At 39.3% G+C, this 18,395-nt stretch overlaps 3 protein-coding genes across 5 annotated transcripts in view; 2 read left to right on the top strand and 1 right to left on the bottom strand.

Moving 5' to 3' along the window:
* Positions 1 to 13,232, bottom strand: LOC133862315 (F-box protein At2g39490). Of its 3 annotated transcripts, XM_062298097.1 has the most exons (6): positions 13,118 to 13,232; positions 11,357 to 11,645; positions 10,839 to 10,948; positions 10,549 to 10,707; positions 10,125 to 10,457; positions 1 to 168 (listed from the first exon to the last, which is right to left on the bottom strand). In XM_062298097.1, exons 1-6 carry the CDS (start codon positions 13,142 to 13,144, stop codon positions 43 to 45), a joined length of 1,044 nt encoding a protein of 347 aa, XP_062154081.1. In that variant the 5' UTR covers positions 13,145 to 13,232; the 3' UTR covers positions 1 to 42. The 3 variants fall into 3 exon arrangements, with proteins under 3 accessions (XP_062154081.1, XP_062154079.1, XP_062154080.1); XM_062298095.1 differs by having other exon boundaries at positions 10,839 to 11,645; XM_062298096.1 differs by lacking the exon at positions 1 to 168 and having other exon boundaries at positions 9,929 to 10,457; positions 10,839 to 11,645.
* On the top strand, positions 13,124 to 18,321 carry LOC133862316 (phragmoplastin interacting protein 1). The gene is made up of 4 exons (XM_062298098.1): positions 13,124 to 13,978; positions 14,764 to 14,935; positions 17,343 to 17,389; positions 17,485 to 18,321. Exons 1-4 carry the CDS (start codon positions 13,473 to 13,475, stop codon positions 18,023 to 18,025), a joined length of 1,266 nt encoding a protein of 421 aa, XP_062154082.1. The 5' UTR covers positions 13,124 to 13,472; the 3' UTR covers positions 18,026 to 18,321.
* The window catches only part of LOC133862313 (heat shock cognate 70 kDa protein-like), a 12,448-nt gene continuing 11,976 nt past the window's right edge, over positions 17,924 to 18,395 (top strand). The window contains exon 1 of the mRNA XM_062298093.1: positions 17,924 to 18,029. The gene's annotated coding sequence lies outside the window, so the exon portion shown is untranslated. The remainder of the gene's footprint in view (positions 18,030 to 18,395) is intronic.

Below are 18,395 nucleotides of genomic sequence, written 5' to 3' on the forward strand. Positions count from 1 at the left end.
AGATATACTTGATACACTCCTTTTGAGATCTATGCTTCATCTTTAGGCCATGGCTTTGCTTGTTTTTGGGCTGGGGAGAAATAGATGTTGGCGTGAGTTGTCTAGAGAGATTATAGGAAGCAGAATCCGAGATTGACAATCCCTCCATATAAGGAGTAATCGGCAATCCTGTCATAGAAGGAACAAACATATTTTTAGCCTTGTAATCAGCATTGCCGAGAATAGGAGGATTCAAATACTATTTATACATGCTTATTCTTTGTAAAGAAATATAATGAAAATATGATAGATTTTTCTCCCCATGAATTCTGTCATGGCATCAAAGCAAGTTCAGACCCTGTACCCTATTTTTAACCGTGCCTTCATCTCCTTCATCCACAACCATGAGTGCTACTGACCAACCTGATATAGCCCATGACCCCGACCAAACATCCATACTTACCGAATTGACCGCAAGAATGAACGAAGTTTTGACCCAAACTTCGGCTACAACCCAGATCACTGACACTACTGCTGCTCCAATTGGTATCAAGTTGGACGGCTCCAACTATGCTCTCTAGTCCCAGGTTGTTGAGATGTATAGCTCAGGCAAAGACAAACTAGGATACATCAATGGCATCTCTTGAATTTTTTTTTTGCCGATCTCCAAGGCCTTTGGCGCGAGATTGATTTTCACCACCCAAACCCAATGAAGTGCGTGGCTGATATTCAAAACTACAACAACCTTATTCAAGAAGACCGGGTGTATGTCTTCTTGGATGGCTTAGACGATCGGCTGGATAAAATTCAAGGAGACATACTACAGATGAGGCCGTTCCCGACTATCGAACAAGCGTACGCCCATGTTCGCCGAGAAGCTGTTCGACAGGTGGTGATGATCAACGGTGACTCCACCGAATTCTCGGTAGCAATTTTGGCCTCGAAAAGCTTCAAGCCCAGACAGAGCACTCCATCCTCGACCTGATCTCTTTCTCTCGGCAAGGGACAACTCGGTAACCCTTCTGGAATCACGTATGGACCACGAACCCCATCTACTAGAACCAAGTGTTCTCACTGTGGCAATTTGAAGCATACCCGAGACACATGCTTCAAATTACACGGGTATCCTAACTAGTGAAATGATCTTCAGGCTCGAAAACGCTGGGACACTACCGGATCTGATGGAGGAACCAGTCAAGCGGCAGTGGCTTCAACAAAACCACATCTCTCCCTCTCTTCCCCTGTCGAGACCTCTTGTAACGCCTCGCATTTTACAAAAAAAGCGTAAGTGAAAATTTCGATTTTCACGTGACATTACAACGTCATCAGAGTTAAATATTAGTAGCGGAATATATTTTTCTCTGAACAATAACACATTAGAGCTGATTGAATTACCTCAATATATAAAAATACTAACCAATTATTCTGATATAATAAATACATTCAAAATAATAACATATGTGCCACATGCGGCATTAAATAACATTTAAACATTATCTTTAACTGATACAAATTAACATATAAAAATATTACATATCAACTTAAAAGTCTTTAACCACACTATAATAATATTATCATAATATTCTTAGTAGTTCCGTCCTTCAATCCATCCTGCAAAACTCGTATGAGATTGCAGTTACTATCACAGTCTCATGCTGTGGTCAAGTGAGTCAACGGTCCTTGACTACATAATGAAATACTGAATCATTTAAAAATACACTATACAATCATATAATGACAGTTATATGTATGCACAATTTCAATATTCATTAGTGCCTTGGGATTTAAACCGTTGGACTTATTAGTGATTAATGTCATAGGGTCTAAGCCTTGGTCTTTTTATTATTAGTGAATTACTGATCAGTGCCTGTGGACTCTCACCATCTTAGGTCTTATTAAAACCTATGGTCTGAATCAGTACTGCCTTAGGACTATTCTCCTTGGTCTTTGCCTCAGGATTACACCCCTTGGTCTTTGCCTCGAGACATTAACTCTCAGTCTAACTGATTGATTGATGCATTGGGACTTTCACCCGCAGTCTTCGCCTCAGGACTATACCCCTTGGTCTTTGCCTTGGGTCGTTAACCTTCAGTCTTTTATTGTTAATAGGTCATATGTTCTTACAGTAAAATATGCAATGACAGTTTATCAGTATAATCATTAATCATGTCAATAATATACTCAATAAAATATGTACGGTTCCAAACAAAACATGTTACACATGAACTCGTATACAATTAAATAAAACAGACGTCACAACGTCATCAAAGACCACCAACACGTATCATCCTCAGTGAGTAAGTAATACTCACAGCAGTGACATATGCATTATTCCAAACAAACATGTTAAATACCAAACAACTCGCATACGATTAAATAAATCAGACTTCAACACATAATCAAAAACCACTACGCGTATCATCCCCAGTGAGTAAGAAATACTCACAGCAGTGACATATACATTATTCCAAACAAACATGTTAAATACCAAACAATTCGCATACGATTAAATAAATCAGACTTCAACACATAATCAAAAACCACCACACGTATCATACCCAGTGAGTAAGACATGCTCACAGCAATGACATATATACATTATTCCAAACAAACATGTTAAATACCAAACAACTTGCATACGATTAAATAAATCAGACTTCAACACATAATCAAAAACCACCACTGTATCATCCCCAATGAGTAAGAAATACTCACAATTATTTCTTGCTTCCAAAAAGGTTCACAGTTAATTGTTCACTGCAATATATATTTAATACAAATAATAGTGAATTAGTACAACCCACTAATAAACTCCTCTTAACTTTATTTTCATTTTTAACCTTTAAATATTAACATAATCAATGGGGGTGGATCGTTACAAATGGTATCAGAGCCATTGCCCAGCCTGAGATGGTGGGAGCGTGCACAAGCCCAAAAAGGGTCGCCAGCGGGGACGTTGGGTCCAAAGAGGGGGTGATTGTGACGTCCCACATCGCTTGGGAATGAGGATGTGCTTATATGTATAAATGCATCCTTTATGACACAACGCGTTTTAAAGCCGTGATAGTCATGAACCTATCAGAACTCCGCAGTTAAGCATGTTTTTGCGAGAGTAATCACAGGATGGGTGACCTCTTGGGAAGTTTGGTTTGGGGAGCCAAAAGCGGACAATATTGTGTCAATGGGGGTGGGTCGTTACAAATGGTATCAGAGCCACCTAGTAACGTCAGGTCATGTGGTACTGGAGTACTTCATGACATGGCTCTGACGGGGACGCCAGGGGTTTAAAAGCGGAAGTTTGTAACACTCCAATCCCATATGGGAAGACAAATAGTAGCCAACATAGAGTGTGTGGTTTATAAAAATAATCATAAGTGTTAAGTCATACATTACCTAGTTATTATATGAAACTGGGCTTTATAATGGATTATAGGGAAGCTTCAAATTGACTAGTCATTTTGGGGTGATAGCGCAGATGTGGTTAACGCTTTTCCCTAGGTCGTTACAAATGGTATCAGAGCCATTGCTCAGCCTGAGATGGTGGGAGCGTGCACAAGCCCAATGAGGGACGCCAGCGGGGACGCTGGGTCCAAAATGGGGGTGATTGTGACGTCTCACATCGCTTGGGAATGAGAATGTGCTTATATGTATAGATGCATCATTTATGACACAACGCGTTTTAAAGTCGTGATGGTCATGAATCTATCAGAACTCCGCAGTTAAGCATGCTTCTGCGAGAGTAATCCCAGGATGGGTGACTTCCTGGGAAGTCAGGTTTGGGGAGCCAAAAGCGGACAATATTGTGCCAATAGGGGTGGGTCGTTATAGACTGTGTCATGCATCTGATTGTGAGCATCGAGCGGCTCTGTCCAGTACCAAAATTTTATTCTGTTGTTTTGTTTCTTGTTTTAATAAGAATGTGGGTTTTGTTGATTGCCAGGATTTGGGTTTTGTTGATTGCCAGGATTTGGTTTTGTTCTTGTTTTTGTCTCTTCATCTTCTTCTCTCAAACCTGCCTCGCACCCCCCGCCCCGCCCCGCACCTAACCCCCTCCCCCCCCCCGGCACCGCACGGATCTAACTCATCTTTTGCGGTTCACGGGTGGCATTTTCCAAAACCACAGGGTTGCGGGGCGAGGGCAAAAATGGCGGAAATCCGCCCCGCCCGTGCACACCCCTAGAATCAACCACAGATATATACACTTATATATAATAGACACCCACAATATATATATATATATATATATATATATATATATATCATTAAAACACATATATAGGTATATCTGTAACACACACATGTTCTACAACACACACAACAAAGTATTTTCCACCACACACCGATCTGAGGCGCGCGCACACACTTTTTCCTTTTCTTTCTTTCTTTCCTTCCTTCTTCAACCCACACGTATAAAGAGAGATTATTGACCATTTCTTTTATTTCTTTTCTTTTCTTTTCCTTATCTTTTTTTTTCTTCTTCTTCTTCTTGTACGCCTACTTCTTCCTCTTTTTCATTTCTTTTTCTTTTTCTTTCTTTACACTGACCAAACACACACACACACACACAGCTACAAGATCAGAGAAAGGGAGAGAGACAAAGGAGCTTACCCTTGGTGAGAGTTTTTGTTCCCTTCCTCTATTCTTTACTGATTTTCTTACAGAACTAGGAGAGGGAAAGTTTTCCCTTTTGCTGGACTTGCTGTACGTGGAGGAAGAAAACAGGGAAAGATTTGAGAGAGGAGGAAGGCTTGCTTGCTGGAATGAAAGAGATGTAGAGCAAGAAGAGAATTGTAGAGAATTTCTTCAAGCTTCAGAGAGAGCTTTTGGTTTGTGAGGAATGCTCATAGCCTACGCTTCCTTTTATAGAAGACCCGAAGGGTGAGGATGATCCCAGCACAATTTCAATCTATGGACATGAGCTTTTCAGGTGTTCAATGGCAGATTCAAAGAATCAAAATCAACCAATATCACTTATCTCTAACTAATTACCCCTTGGTTCTCAACTTAACACTAACTAAAAATTTTCCTTCGTTAATTTCCCTGTTGATTGAGTTGGATTGGGTGTTGAATGAGCTGGGTTGGGCTGAGCAAAAATCACATGAAAATGGGTTGGTCTTGGCATGGAATGGACTTGTGATCAAAAGGAAATAAAGCTGGAAAAATGGAAACTCATGTGAACCACTACCAATTTTTATTAAATAAAAACTAGTCTAAACACACACACACAGCTACAAGATCAGAGAAAGGGAGAGAGACAAATGAGCTTACCCTTGATGAGAGTTTTTGTTCCCTTCCTCTATTCTTTACTGATTTTCTTACAGAACTAGGAGAGAGAAAGTTTTCCCTTTTGCTGGACTTGCTTTACGTGGAGGAAGAAAACAGGGAAAGATTTGAGAGAGGAGGAAGGCTTGCTTGCTGGAATGAAAGAGATGTAGAGCAAGAAGAGAATTGTAGAGAATTTCTTCAAGCTTCAAAGAGAGCTTTTGGTTTGTGAGGAATGCTCATAGCCTACGCTTCCTTTTATAGAAGACCCGAAGGGTGAGGATGATCGCAGCACAATTTCAATCTATGGACAGGAGCTTTGCAGGTGTTCAATGGCAGATTCAAAGAATCAAAATCGACCAATATCACTTATCTCTAACTAATTACCCCTTGGTTCTCAACTTAACACTAACTAAAAATTTTCCTTCGTTAATTTCCTTGTTGATTGAGTTGGATTGGGTGTTGAATGAGCTGGGTTGGGCTGAGCAAAAATCACATGAAAATGGGTTGGTCTTGGCATGGACTGGACTTGTGATCAAAAGAAAATAAAGCTAGAAAAATGGAAACCCACGTGAACCACTACCAATTTTTATTAAATAAAAACTAGTCCCTTTTAAAAACATGAGGCCTGGGCTGATGTTAATGATTCCATATGGGCTGGGTTCATAAACATGTGGGCTGCTGGGTCTTAAGAAATAGAAATGGGCCCACAAATTATTATTGTTCAATTTTTGTCCAAATCAGGGTACCATTGTTTGTGGGTATTTTTTGGCACTAAACAGAGTCTAAAAATTATGAAATTCGGAGGGGAGCTAGAGGACTTCGAGAAGAGCGTTCTGGCTTTTGAATCGATCAAAACGGAGTTCGTTTGACCCTGTTTCCGTTGTTCCAAAGTTTAAGGTCTGTTTGAACTTTTATTAAACTAAAACTATAAAGACTCTTTAATAAATGAATATTCATATTTATTCTTTTACCTTATTATTAGGTCATAAATTCTATTTTAAGATATAATATTTTATATCTTAAAATCTGAGATGTTATATCTCTAAGGGAAACGTGTGTACTACTGACCCAGGTAAATGCAGCACCGCCCTTTGTAGCTCCTCTTGGGATGGGGATAGCAAATCGTGGGTGGTGGATTCTGGAGCTTTAGACCACATGACTTTTGAAGCCACAAATTTTGTTCAAACCTCTCAACCTCGGCGGATGTGTATTGCAAATGCCAACGGGGTCCTTTCCCCAGTTACTAGGGTCGACACTGTCAATTTATCACAAACTTTATCATTGACCCATTGTTTACTTGTTCCATCCCTTTCCCATAAATTGCTGTCTGTAAGCCAGGTTACTACAACCCTAAATTGTGTTGTGCTCATATACTCTACTTTCTGTTTGCTTCAGGATATTCTTACCAAGGAGATTATTGGGCGTGGTCTTAAGCGGGGGGAACTCTACTACGTGGATGATTTCAGCATGGGCAAAGCACATCACATTCATCATCCCATGGATAATAAAGAGTGACAGATTTGGCTTTGGCATCGCCGGTTTGGACATCCGTCTTTTGGTTATATGAAGAATTTATTCCCTAAATTGTTTTTCAACTTGTCCTTATTTGACATTAAATGTGAAACTTGCATTCTTCCTAAGAGTCATAGAGCTACTTACCCTTTGAGTATGAATAAAAGTAATGTTCTGTTTGCTTTAATTCACTCTGATGTGTGGGGTCCTTCTCTACAGCCTCTGGTATTCGTTGGTTTGTGATTTTTATAGATGATTGTACTCGAATGACCTGGCTCTATTTCTTGAAACATAAAAATGAAGTACTTAGTGTGTTTCAATCATTTCAAACTATGGTTCAAACCCAATTCTCTGGGAAGATTCAGATTCTTAGATTAGACAATGGCGGTGAATATGTGAATCACCAATTTCGTACCTATTTCCAAAGTCAAGGCCTTATTCATGAAACCTCATGCCCTCAGACTCCTCAACATAATGGCGTGGCTGAGAGGAAAAATCGTCATATTCTTGAAACTGCTCGAGCCTTACTACTAGGAGCTCATATGCCCAGTCGATATTGGGCCAATGCTGTGTCTACATCTGTGCACCTCCTAAATTGGATGCCCTCCAAAGTGTTGAAATTCAAGACCCCACTCCATACTCTGTCGACATATGTTCCCTTACCTACAATGTTAATGATTCCTCTTGGGTTTTTGGGTGTGTTGCATTTGTCCATCTCCCAAAGAATCAGCAGACGAAACTGGATCCTTGTGCCGTCCGTTGCCTTTTCTTGGGGTATAGCTTACATCAAAAAGGATACCGCTGTTATGATTCGACCCACAATCTCACCTATGTTACCATGGATGTCACCTTTCTAGAGACTGAACCATTCTTCCCTTCTCCAGCATCCAATTCTACTTGTTAGGGGGAGATCCCTAATGAAGAGCATAATTGGTTAAGGTTTGACTAGACAAGACTTAATGAGGCCGAGATCCAAGTCTATGAGGAAGTGAACGAAGAAGGATCACCGAATGTGGATGTGTCCTTAGAGCATGAGACAGATTCCAGAAAGGTATCTACACCATCTGAAGCTGAAAGAGACACCCCCCACTTCCCAGTACCTGAAGGTCCATCTCCTGAGAATATCCCTGAGGTAATCTCTCCTACTATACCTCAAAACTCTAATGATATGGATATCCCTGTTGGCTATACTTTACCTTTCAAGCATAATTGTGGCAAACCACCGAATAAATATTCCCCAGATGTTGGAGAACGAAGCTCAAAATATCCAATTGCCAATTATGTGCCCACAAAAAGGCTGTCCAAAACACTCCAGACATTCGTACATGACCTATCCCTATGCCGTGTTCCTACAGATATCCATGAAGCTCTAATAGACTCTAAGTGGACTCGGGCTGTGAAGAAAGAAATGGAGGCCTTGTTGAAAAATGAAACATGGACACTTGTTTCTTTACCCAGAGGAAAGAAGACGGTGGGGTGTAAATGGGTCTTGTCCATCAAACACAAAGCAGATGGTTCAATAGACCGATACAAAGCAAGGCTAGTGGCAAAGGGCTATACGCAGAATTACGGCATAGATTATCAAGGGACTTTCTCACCAGTTGCGAAATTAAACACGGTTAGAGTTTTGTTGTCTCTCGCAGCAAATTACGATTGGCCACTGCACCAGTTTGACGTAAAAAACGCCTTCTTCCCTAGTGATCTCGAGGAAGAAGTCTACATGAATGTTCTACCGGGCTACATAGCAAACTCTGACTTTGAGGTGATATGTAAATTACAACGAGCACTGTATGGACTAAAACAATCACCTAGAGCATGGTTTGGGCGATTCAACTTGGCAATGAAGAAATATGGTTACAACCAAAGCAACTCAAACCATACACTATTTTTAAAGCATCAACAGGGTAAGGTCATTGCCTTAATAATCTACGTAGATGACATGATCATTACAGGTGATGACTCGAAAGAAATCTCAAGACTCCAAGAGCAGTTGGCAACTGAATTCGAAATGAAGAATCTGGGAGGACTTAAATATTTTTTGGGAATTGAAGCTACTAGATCAAAACAAGGTATATTTCTTTCCCAACAAAAATATATCCTAGACTTGCTATCAGAGGTGGGACTACTAGAGTGTAAGCCTGCAGACACACCAATTGTCCAGAACCACAAACTTGGAGATTATCTAGACCAAGTGCCAACAAACAAGGAGAGATACCAAAGGTTAGTAGGGAAACTTATTTATCTCTCGCATACTCGCCCGGATATTGCATACGCTGTGAGCATAGTAAGTCAATTCATGCATTGCCTAAGCGAAGATCACATGGATGCAGTGAACAGAATTCTTAGATACCTAAAGTCATCCCCGGGAAAAGGACTCATGTTCTCTAAGAATGGTCATCTCAGAGTTGAGGGATATACAAATGCAGATTGTGCAGGGAATATATTAGGCTGAAAATCCACCTCATGGTACTTCATGTTTATTGGCGGGAATATGATTACATGGAGGAGTAAGAAGCAAAACGTGGTGGCTCTATCAAGTGCTGAAGCGGAGTTCCAAGGAATGGCAAAGGGTCTTTGTGAGCTTCTTTGGCTTAAAAGGCTGCTAACAAAAATTGGTTTTGCCCCAAACTGTGAGATGGACCTATTTTGCGACAACAAGGCTGCAATTGATATTTCCCACAATCCTGTTTAACAGGATCGAACTAAGCATGTGGAGATAGACTGACATTTTATTAAACAGAATCTTGAGGCCTAGATAATTCGGTTTCCGTTTGTCAAATCCGAGGATCAATTAGCAGATGTACTTACAAAAGCTGTATGCAGCAAGGACTTCTACAACTCACTTGACAAGTTGGGCATCAAAGATTTGTATGCACCAACTTGCGGGGGAGTGTTGGTGTGAGTTGTCTAGAGAGATTATAGGAAGCAGAATCCGGGATTGACAATCCCTCCATATAAGGAGCAATTGGCAATCCTGTCATAGAAGGAACAAACATATTTTTAGCCTTGTAATCAGCATAGCCGAGAATAGGAGGATTCAAATTCTATTTATACATGCTTATTCTTTGTAAAGAAATATAATGAAAATATGAGAGATTTTTCTCGCCATGAATTCTGTCAATAGATTCACGAACAACTATAACTACTTCACTGGAAAGTTCAACTACCTTCCTATGCAGGAACCATATTGGCCATCATATTTTATTTCTGCTTGCAACACAAACAGTGGAGATATAGATACAATTAGGAGTGCACTGCAATTCACCATGCGAGTGCCCGAGAAGTAAGTACATCTTATATATGGAAGAAATAAGATTTTGAAGACTTTGTTACATCTATGGACCCATGTGAGCATGTTTAGGACATACCTCATTGATATCTCCTATTACTTCAACAAACTTATAGGTATACTTCCTGTCATGTGACCAGGGTGCCACCCTTTCCAAGTTGCTCCTACACTGCTGCTTTGGCTGATACAGAGGAGCCTTCACCAAACTCCTCAAGCAAATCCCATCTGTTGTTGCTATGATTAGTGGCTCTACGGCACCTAGCTTTGTAAAATTCTCTGCCAATGAGATCTCATCCTCTTTATTTGTAAATCCCTCCAATTTAACCACTTTGAGATGTCCAAGTTCTGAATGCCTAGTGACTTTCTTTGAGTATGTAGCAGTGCTTGGCATGCAATAGCTCTTAGGGTCAATCTGAAGCAAAACATAAGAACGAGTAAACTCAGCGGCGAAACAATGCAAAATATGAGTAGCATTTTCTATTTTTCCCATAGAATAAACTTACAGTAACAAAAAGCTGCTCTAAGGCAGGACACAGTTTTAGGAAGGAGATTAAGGCCTCACTATTATATCCTTCTGTTGAATTATCAATCCACCATAGCTTTTTCAATTTGTAGAACTGGAAGTTCGATTGAAAATAGGAAATCGATGGCCAAATCAGTGCCTGCAACATGAACCTTATGAAGTTGTTAATGTATGATGAATAGGAAAACATAGGTTATTAGTGGTTTGTGTTACAAGCAGCACAGAATCATGAAACCTTTACTAAAAAAGGCAGAAATTACGAGGACATACCTCAAAAGTCCATTTGCATAGTGTAAGAATTTCAGCATTTTTAATCGTTAACAGAGTTGGGTCAAAATCACAACTCTTGAAGCCAATGTTGCCGGGGCCTTGTCTGAAATCTAGCATGGCATCTGTCAGGTTAAAATGATATTCGGGCCAGAGCCAAGGGAATAGACCTCGATACCAGAAAGATCTAAGTTTCAAACATCTTATATGGAAATATTTCAATTGCAGACAATCAATAATGGTTAAGCTTTTAAGCTTTGGACTGTTATCAATTTCTAAAGCTTGTAATCCATTGCATTCAATGATTTTCAAGTTTTCAAGAAACTGAAAATGGGGAACTATAGAGGACACTGCTTCATTGGTAAGAGAGCTTACTGATTTAAGATAAAGAGTTTTAACAAAGAATGTAGAGGGACTTGGCTGGTGGGTAACCTTTTGGTGATTCAGCTCCAACAACCAATCAAACAGCTTTGGAAATTCTTGCTTCCCACTAGAGAAATCCACGTGCAGTTTATTATTACCTGCAATGGTAGCCAGGAGGGTACTATCTTTGCCAAAGTGATATTGAAGCTTCCGGGGCTGCCTTAATGGATCAAGCTCATCAAAATGAGTTAAGAATCCAGAAATTGCATTGGCGGCAGCTTCTATTGTTCCATGTCGCACTAAACTTGTGTTCCATAGGCCTCTCCATCGAGTAGAAAGGAAGATGGTCTCTAGTGCAGATTCAGAGGGGAGAAAGGCAATGATGCGGCAAAGGATCTCATCTGGTAAATTGCTTAGCAAATCCAATGTATTTTCCTTCATAAATTCCTGTTCCAAAAAAATAGATTGGTCCTAATAGACTATGGAAAAACTATATTATATCAAAAAATTACCTTAAAGAAGAATAACATATGATAGTAGTTCTTACTTTTTCTAAGCCTTTCAGGTGTCACATTCTTTTTGTTCTGATGCTGTGGTTTATATTGGGGTTTTGGTCTTGATAATGCTTTCCTCTAAAGCTTCTTCCTCATGTTCAATTCAGCTGTCTGCTTTAAGGGGATTGTAGAATTAGGACCAATTCTATGGATTTGACTTTCTCATATATCATATCGGCTTCTAACTCACACAATCTTCTTCGATAAAGACATATTCGAATCTTTCACGTTTGTATAATATAGTATAGCCAGGGACTGTGGCAACCAATGGGGCGAAAATGAAATGGCTGTGTGGCCAACTGGTGATTCGAGGACCCTTGGAAATACTTTAATATCTTAAGGGTGTGGATAACCAAACGGTACCTTTAATAATTGATAATAAAGTATTTGTCAAATAGACTGTTCTAAGGCAGATCATGTCAAGAGTTGAAGATTTTTGTCTATTCTTCAGACTTGGAATTAAAGATATGGCGCCTAGAATTAAAGATATGTAGGCCATGTTTGGTCGTTTTCAACGGATCCGAATCTCAAGTAATTTTCTGCTCTGATTATTACTAATAATCCGAACAGCAATTATGAAAGAATCTTTACGAGATTTAACTGTCCCAACAAGTAAGTAGATTGTCGGAGACCTGTTCGAACATCGCATTTACTATTTGAATTGCTAAAAATCAAAATTGCTTAGAATTCTACCCGTTTTCAACATAGTTGTTATTATTGACCTCTCAAAGAACTATGCAATAAAGACAGTGGACTTTAGGCAAACTATTCACTTTGAAATTAAAGACACAATTATGAAGAGCCTCCTTAAGGAAGGGCAGAATTTCAGGAAGGGAAATGTTTTCGTGTTACCATGATTAATTAGCGAAGCTTGTCAAATGCATTTTTGGGACCTCTTGTAGCTGGTTTGTATATACTTGTACGCAAACTAATAGGAATTAAAGAGGATCAAAATTTATGATAAATTATTAATACTAAAACATGTGATTCTGAATTATTGAAACTAAACAAATCATCAGGCTTCCTCTCAAGAAAAATAATAAGAAGAACATAACTCATTATAATTTTTAATTTTATTTTTTATATAAAAAATTAAAGATTAAGATTATTTAAATGGTGAATAATTCCATAATAGAGTTCATAAAATCCTAACTATTATTAAATGGTTCATAATTTATATCTCGGATACAATAGCTTAAGAAAAAATTTAGAATATTTTAAGAATGATAAACGTTGACTGAATAGAAAAAGAGTCTACAAACTAATAAGATAAGAAAGTTAGAATTCATATTTTATCTACCCAGATTCATTGATCTAAACAAAAATAAAAAATTAAAATTGATAAACAAGAAAGAGTCTACGAACCAGGGTCCAGGGGGGGAAGAATTTCATATGGAACAACTCTGCAGGGCTTCTAGCTATGGTGAGCCAGATGGGCCGCCCAAAACCTGGGGCTCATATCCTCCATCTTCCCGTTCTCATCTGAATCATCTTTATCTCTGGGGCCTTTATAGTCTCAACTGCTAAACGACCCCACAGCTTTCGGAGTCGGAACACAAAGGGGAATTCTTGTCGTTTACGACATCCGCCACGCTGTCTGGGAAAACGGTGCGTTTCACTGCTTTTGCCCAACAAAGGAAAAAAAAACCCCAAAGCTCTCTCTCTCTCTCTCTCTCTCTGTGTAAGAGTGTAAGCCGCCATTGTTGTACTGTTGGGAAGCATGGTTTTGTCGAACAAGAAGCTGAAGCAGAAGCTAAGAGCGGAAGTGGCCGAGTCGTTAGAGAAATCCGTGGCGGGAGAAGACCCGAGTAACGATGGACGGATAGAATCAGACCCGAATGCACAGCCCCAAGTGTCGCTGAAGCTGCTTTTGGACTCGGCGAGCCAGAGACCCAGATTGTCAAAGCGAGAGAAACGCAGAAAGGCCCCGCCTTTTCAGGGCTTGAAGGACTCTGAAGAGAATAAGGGAGGTGGGTCAGAGGGTTTGGGTGACGAGGAGAAGAAGAAGAAGAGGAGTAAGAGGAAGAGAGAGGAGGAGGAAAAGGATGGAGACTTGGGTTCAGAGGGAAATGGGGTTGTGAAGGAGGCCGAGAAATCGAAGAAGAAAAAAAAGAAAAAAAAGAATAAGAAGAATAAGGGTAAGACTGAGGAGGAGGAGGAGTGCAAAGGTGGTGAGCATGGAAGTGAAGGGCAAGTGGTCGCAGAGACAAATAGGAACGGTGACAGGTAAATTTGAGAGTAAACCCATGTGGTTATATTTGGTTTTTTTTTTTGGTTAATTTGATGGATTTTGGTTTGGTTAGGTTATAGTGTTGTTTGATTGGCATTTTGGAAGTGCTTTTGCTGCTTCAGGAAGCTATGTATGTCTTGATTCCTGCTCAATTTAGAGGAGGAAAAGTACATTTTTGTAGTCCCAAGTGTGTTGATATTGTGTTTGAGCTGATTCTGTGATATTGGTATAAAATGGATTTGCTTTTCTGTTTGGTTTGCAAGAAAACAAGAAACTGTATCGGGGATTGCTATTTCTACTCAAAGTTTGATCCTTGCAGGAATAGTTGGAGAGACAAAGTTGGGTAGATGCTGCGAATTCATGCAAAACATGCCAGGACATAGACTTTTTTTTTTTTTTTTTTTCTTTCTTCTTTTGTTTTTTGAATGTTATGCTTAATGTTGGTTGATATTCATGAGGTGAATAACTAACACCCACTAAGCCAAATATGTTGGCTTTCTCAGGCCACAGTAATGAAAAAAATTATGTTTCAGACTTTCAGTATGGTGAATTGTTTTGTTCCTGTCCTCCAACGTTTTCCTGAACAAGTAAAGAATTGTTTTTGTGAATTTTTTGGGGGGGCTTTGTTTATTTAGGAAAGTTGTCTGCTTGTATAGACAATAGAGAAGGATATTAGTTTGAAATGGAGCTGGCTTCTTTTGCTAAGGCAATGATGATGGTTTGTAGTGTTTCCCCTAGATATGTCTTCTTCTCCTAACTTTGTTCTTTTTTAATTTAACAGTCAAGCATACGAGGATGTCAGTGCAAAAGTCTATGTCGGAGGGATTCCATTTTACTCGACTGAGGATGATATTCGAAGTTACTTTGAAGGCTGTGGCACAATAACTGAAGTTGATTGCATGACATTCCCTGAAAGTGGGAAGTTCAGAGGAATTGCCATTATTAGTTTCAAGGTAAGTAATTAGTTAGAAGCCTTCCACATCTTGATCTTGATTAAGAATGTCTATTTTTTTTAGTCACGATTGTAACTTAGAAGTGATTTTTTTTCACCCTCTTCCTTATGAGTTAGGGATTGGTTGCTAAAGAATCCTAGCGAAAATGAGCTTATAAATATGAAGATATCACTTTTTGGAGATAAGCTTGTAAAGATTCTTGACTGCTGAACTGAAACCATTAAAACTGGCCAGCCTAGAAGGGTATTTGGCCCAAATTGTGAGATCCTGGACCCCATTGGATCTATTTTCTTTTGTTCCTGAAATATGTTTTCAAGAATGAGAACAGAACACTGTCTCCGGTTAATTTCAGTACCAAATTTGTTTTTGGAAAGAAACATACTCAAAAACTATTTTCAGGAAACAAAAAACTGAAAATTTGTTTAGCAGCCAAATTTATTTGGAATTCGAATAGCTATAGAGAGGGCCACGTCCCTGACGTTCTCTCCCCCAAAACTACCAGCCACCATACTTCCCATGGCCCAAACAACACCGTCAAAGCACTACCAAACCAGAAAATCAAACATCACCACTGCACTTCGACACCCACACCTGAACACCATCATACAAAGCTACCATGGGCAATACCCAACTACCACAACAAACCCACTCCTATCCACTTGACCAATTAATTACAAGCTTGTCAATCTTTTCTGCCAGTTAATTACAAATAATACAATTCCTGATTGGCAAATGCATGTCCCACTCTAGCTTGCTTCCATGGTAGCAATCCATACCTCCAACCCTAGCAATGTGCCATAAACAGTATTTGCCTGCAAGAAACAGAATATCAACGTTACTGAAATCCATGACTGACTGTCTGTCCATCTAAATCATTTTTTTTTTTTTTTGATAAGTAATAAACCAATATCATTGAAAGCGAAAGGCACCCCTAAGTACACATGTGTGTGGCGGTCTCAGGCTCCCCCGAGGGCAGCCTTCTTCACTTGGTCTGCAGCTCTAGGCAGAATTCTTACCTTAGACAATCTTAGGAAGAGGCACATTATTATTGTGGATAGATGCTGTCTTTGCAAGAGGGATGGGGAATCAGTGGACCATATCCTTCTGCATTGCGATCTAGCCTCTTCTCTTTGGAACAACATTTTCTCCCGCTTTGGTATTTCGTGGGTCATGCCTAGGAGTGTGCTTGACTTAGTTGCTTGTTGGTGGAAGTCTGGGAGATCTGGGAGCGCTACTACATGGAAGATGGTGCCTATTTGCCTTTTTTGGTGTATTTGGAGAGAGAGAAACCTTAGGCATTTTGAGAACCTAGAGAGCTCCCTAGAGGAGGTGCTAGAGTTATTCCTCCATACCTTGTATGTCTGGTCGATGGCTTATCTGTACCCTTTATCTATCAGCTTTGCTGAATTTCTTGTTTCTTTTTCGCTTTCTAGTTAGGTGTTTCCTGTTGTATACTTCTAGTGTACGTAGGGGCGCCTTACGCTTTCAATAAAACTATCATTACTTATCAAAAAAAAAAATAATCTCTAACTCTCAAAGTACTTCAATCATCACCTCCCAAATAATTGACTACCTGTCACTCTTCGCAACAAACAAAGTATAGTTCTTATCCACAGTGAGTTGAAGCTGATGAGAATCAAAAACACTTTCAAATTTACACAGTAAAAAAATTCAAGAGAGAGAGAGAGAGAGAGAGACCAAGATCACTCAATTTCTAATAAAAACAACAGAGAAGAGAAGGAAGGAAGTCAACAGCATCAGATGATTCCTACCTGGACGGCTTGTGCGTGATACAATTGCCTAACTGGTTATTTTGTTTTGACTTTTGAGAGGGACTATAATCTTTTTGGGCATAGTTTTGAGAGGCAAGTGGGGCTTCACCCTATCACTATACTTAGTTCTGGATGACTTCTTTTCTTATAAGAATCACAAGGATTTCAATGTAACTAATTTCATGCATCTTGATTCTTGCGTATTGAAACGCATTTTAGAGTTGAAAAGAATTTAAAGTTGAAAAGCTTCAAGGTTTAACACCCAATGCTCAGTCATTGGGCATGAATACTTTCAAACTCATGCTCCAGAGTATCTGATTCATGTAAGGTGTTCAGAGCATGCCTTGAAATATAGGTTTACTTATACCTGAGGCATGCACCACATACTTGGATCAGAACTTTTTTTAGTTATTTTCTTAGCATTTTGAGCTCAATTTTTATAGAATCGTGGGGAGTGGCCAATTTCTAGTATAATGGCCTAACACTGACTTAACTAACAAAACAGGGTTACTGAAATTGCTCTTAAACAAAAGGAAAGTTTCCAAGGGTAAGAAATTTTGCTAAAATTTAGCTGAACAGAGTTCGTTTCCTAATTCCCGGTTTGTTTGATCTTACTGTTATACTATTTCTTACAGACTGAAGCTGCAGCTAAACGAGCCTTGGCCCTCGACGGAGCTGACATGTAAGTAGCATATACACAATGTTCTCTTCAACTACCCATATGTATTGTTGTTTCCCAATTCCCATATCATGCTTATGGCTTTTAACATGTCTCAGGGGTGGACTGTATCTAAAAACCCAACCATACAAGGCAACTAGATCCAATAAAGCACCTGAATTTGCCCCAAAAATAGTGGAGGGCTACAATAGAATCTATGTTGGAAATTTGTCATGGGATATAACTGAGGATGACCTGAGGAAACTTTTCTCAGACTGCAAAATATCATCTATACGTTTTGGTATGGACAAGGAAACAGAGGAATTCCGTGGCTATGCCCATGTGGATTTCTCTGACAGTCTATCACTGACAATGGCATTAAAGTTGGATCAGCAGATTGTGTGCGGGAGACCTGTAAAGATAAGTTGTGCAGTTCCTAATAAAGGAGTGGGAACCCATTCAAGATCTGCTCCTACAATTCAAGTAGCTGAGAATGCAGCTGAGAATGTATCTGAGAATACTGAGAGTGCTACTGGATCTATTGCCATCAGTGGTAAGATAAGGAGGAGGACATGCTATGAGTGTGGTGAAAAGGGCCATCTATCATCAGCTTGTCCGAAGAAGCAAAATGCTGATCCAATAAATTCTGGTGCAAGTTAAGCATGTATGAAGAGTTCCCATCATTCTTTGTTTCCTATTAATATTCATTGGTAGGTAAAAGAGGTTTTTCTTTTTAGGAAGAACTTTTGTTTAATTTTGCTGGAGCCGCCTGAAAAGTCCCCAGTTGTTGCTATTACAGTTAGATATTCCCAAATTTTGTTCAACCTGACTTTGCTGGGAAGAGTTAAAAGGAGTAGTTTCTCCGTTTGTTAATGCTTTTTAGAGGTTACTTTTTATTTTTTGTTTCAAAAGTGTTTTGACTTGAGATAAAGATGAAAATAGTTTTTTGTGTTTTAGGTTGTTTGTTGATGTTTTTATTTTGAAAAGATAATATAAAAGGGAGAAGGAAAAAGTTTTATCTAGTATCTGT

Source organism: Alnus glutinosa, chromosome 3 (assembly GCF_958979055.1).
Source record: "Alnus glutinosa chromosome 3, dhAlnGlut1.1, whole genome shotgun sequence".
Taxonomy (NCBI): domain Eukaryota; kingdom Viridiplantae; phylum Streptophyta; class Magnoliopsida; order Fagales; family Betulaceae; genus Alnus; species Alnus glutinosa.

Coding starts and splice junctions, on each gene's coding strand:
- LOC133862316 (XM_062298098.1), top strand. CDS start 13,473: ATGGTTTTGTCGAACAAGAAGCTGAAGCAGAAGCTAAGAGCGGAAGTG. Junction 14,936..17,342: donor TTGCCATTATTAGTTTCAAG/GTAAGTAATTAG, acceptor TATTTCTTACAG/ACTGAAGCTGCAGCTAAACG. Junction 17,390..17,484: donor GCCCTCGACGGAGCTGACAT/GTAAGTAGCATA, acceptor AACATGTCTCAG/GGGTGGACTGTATCTAAAAA.
- LOC133862315 (XM_062298095.1), bottom strand. CDS start 13,144: ATGAAATTCTTCCCCCCCTGGACCCTG. Junction 11,646..13,117: donor TCTTCCCCCCCTGGACCCTG/GTTCGTAGACTC, acceptor TTTTTGGAACAG/GAATTTATGAAGGAAAATAC. Junction 169..10,124: donor TAATAGGAGATATCAATGAG/GTATGTCCTAAA, acceptor CTTCTATGACAG/GATTGCCGATTACTCCTTAT.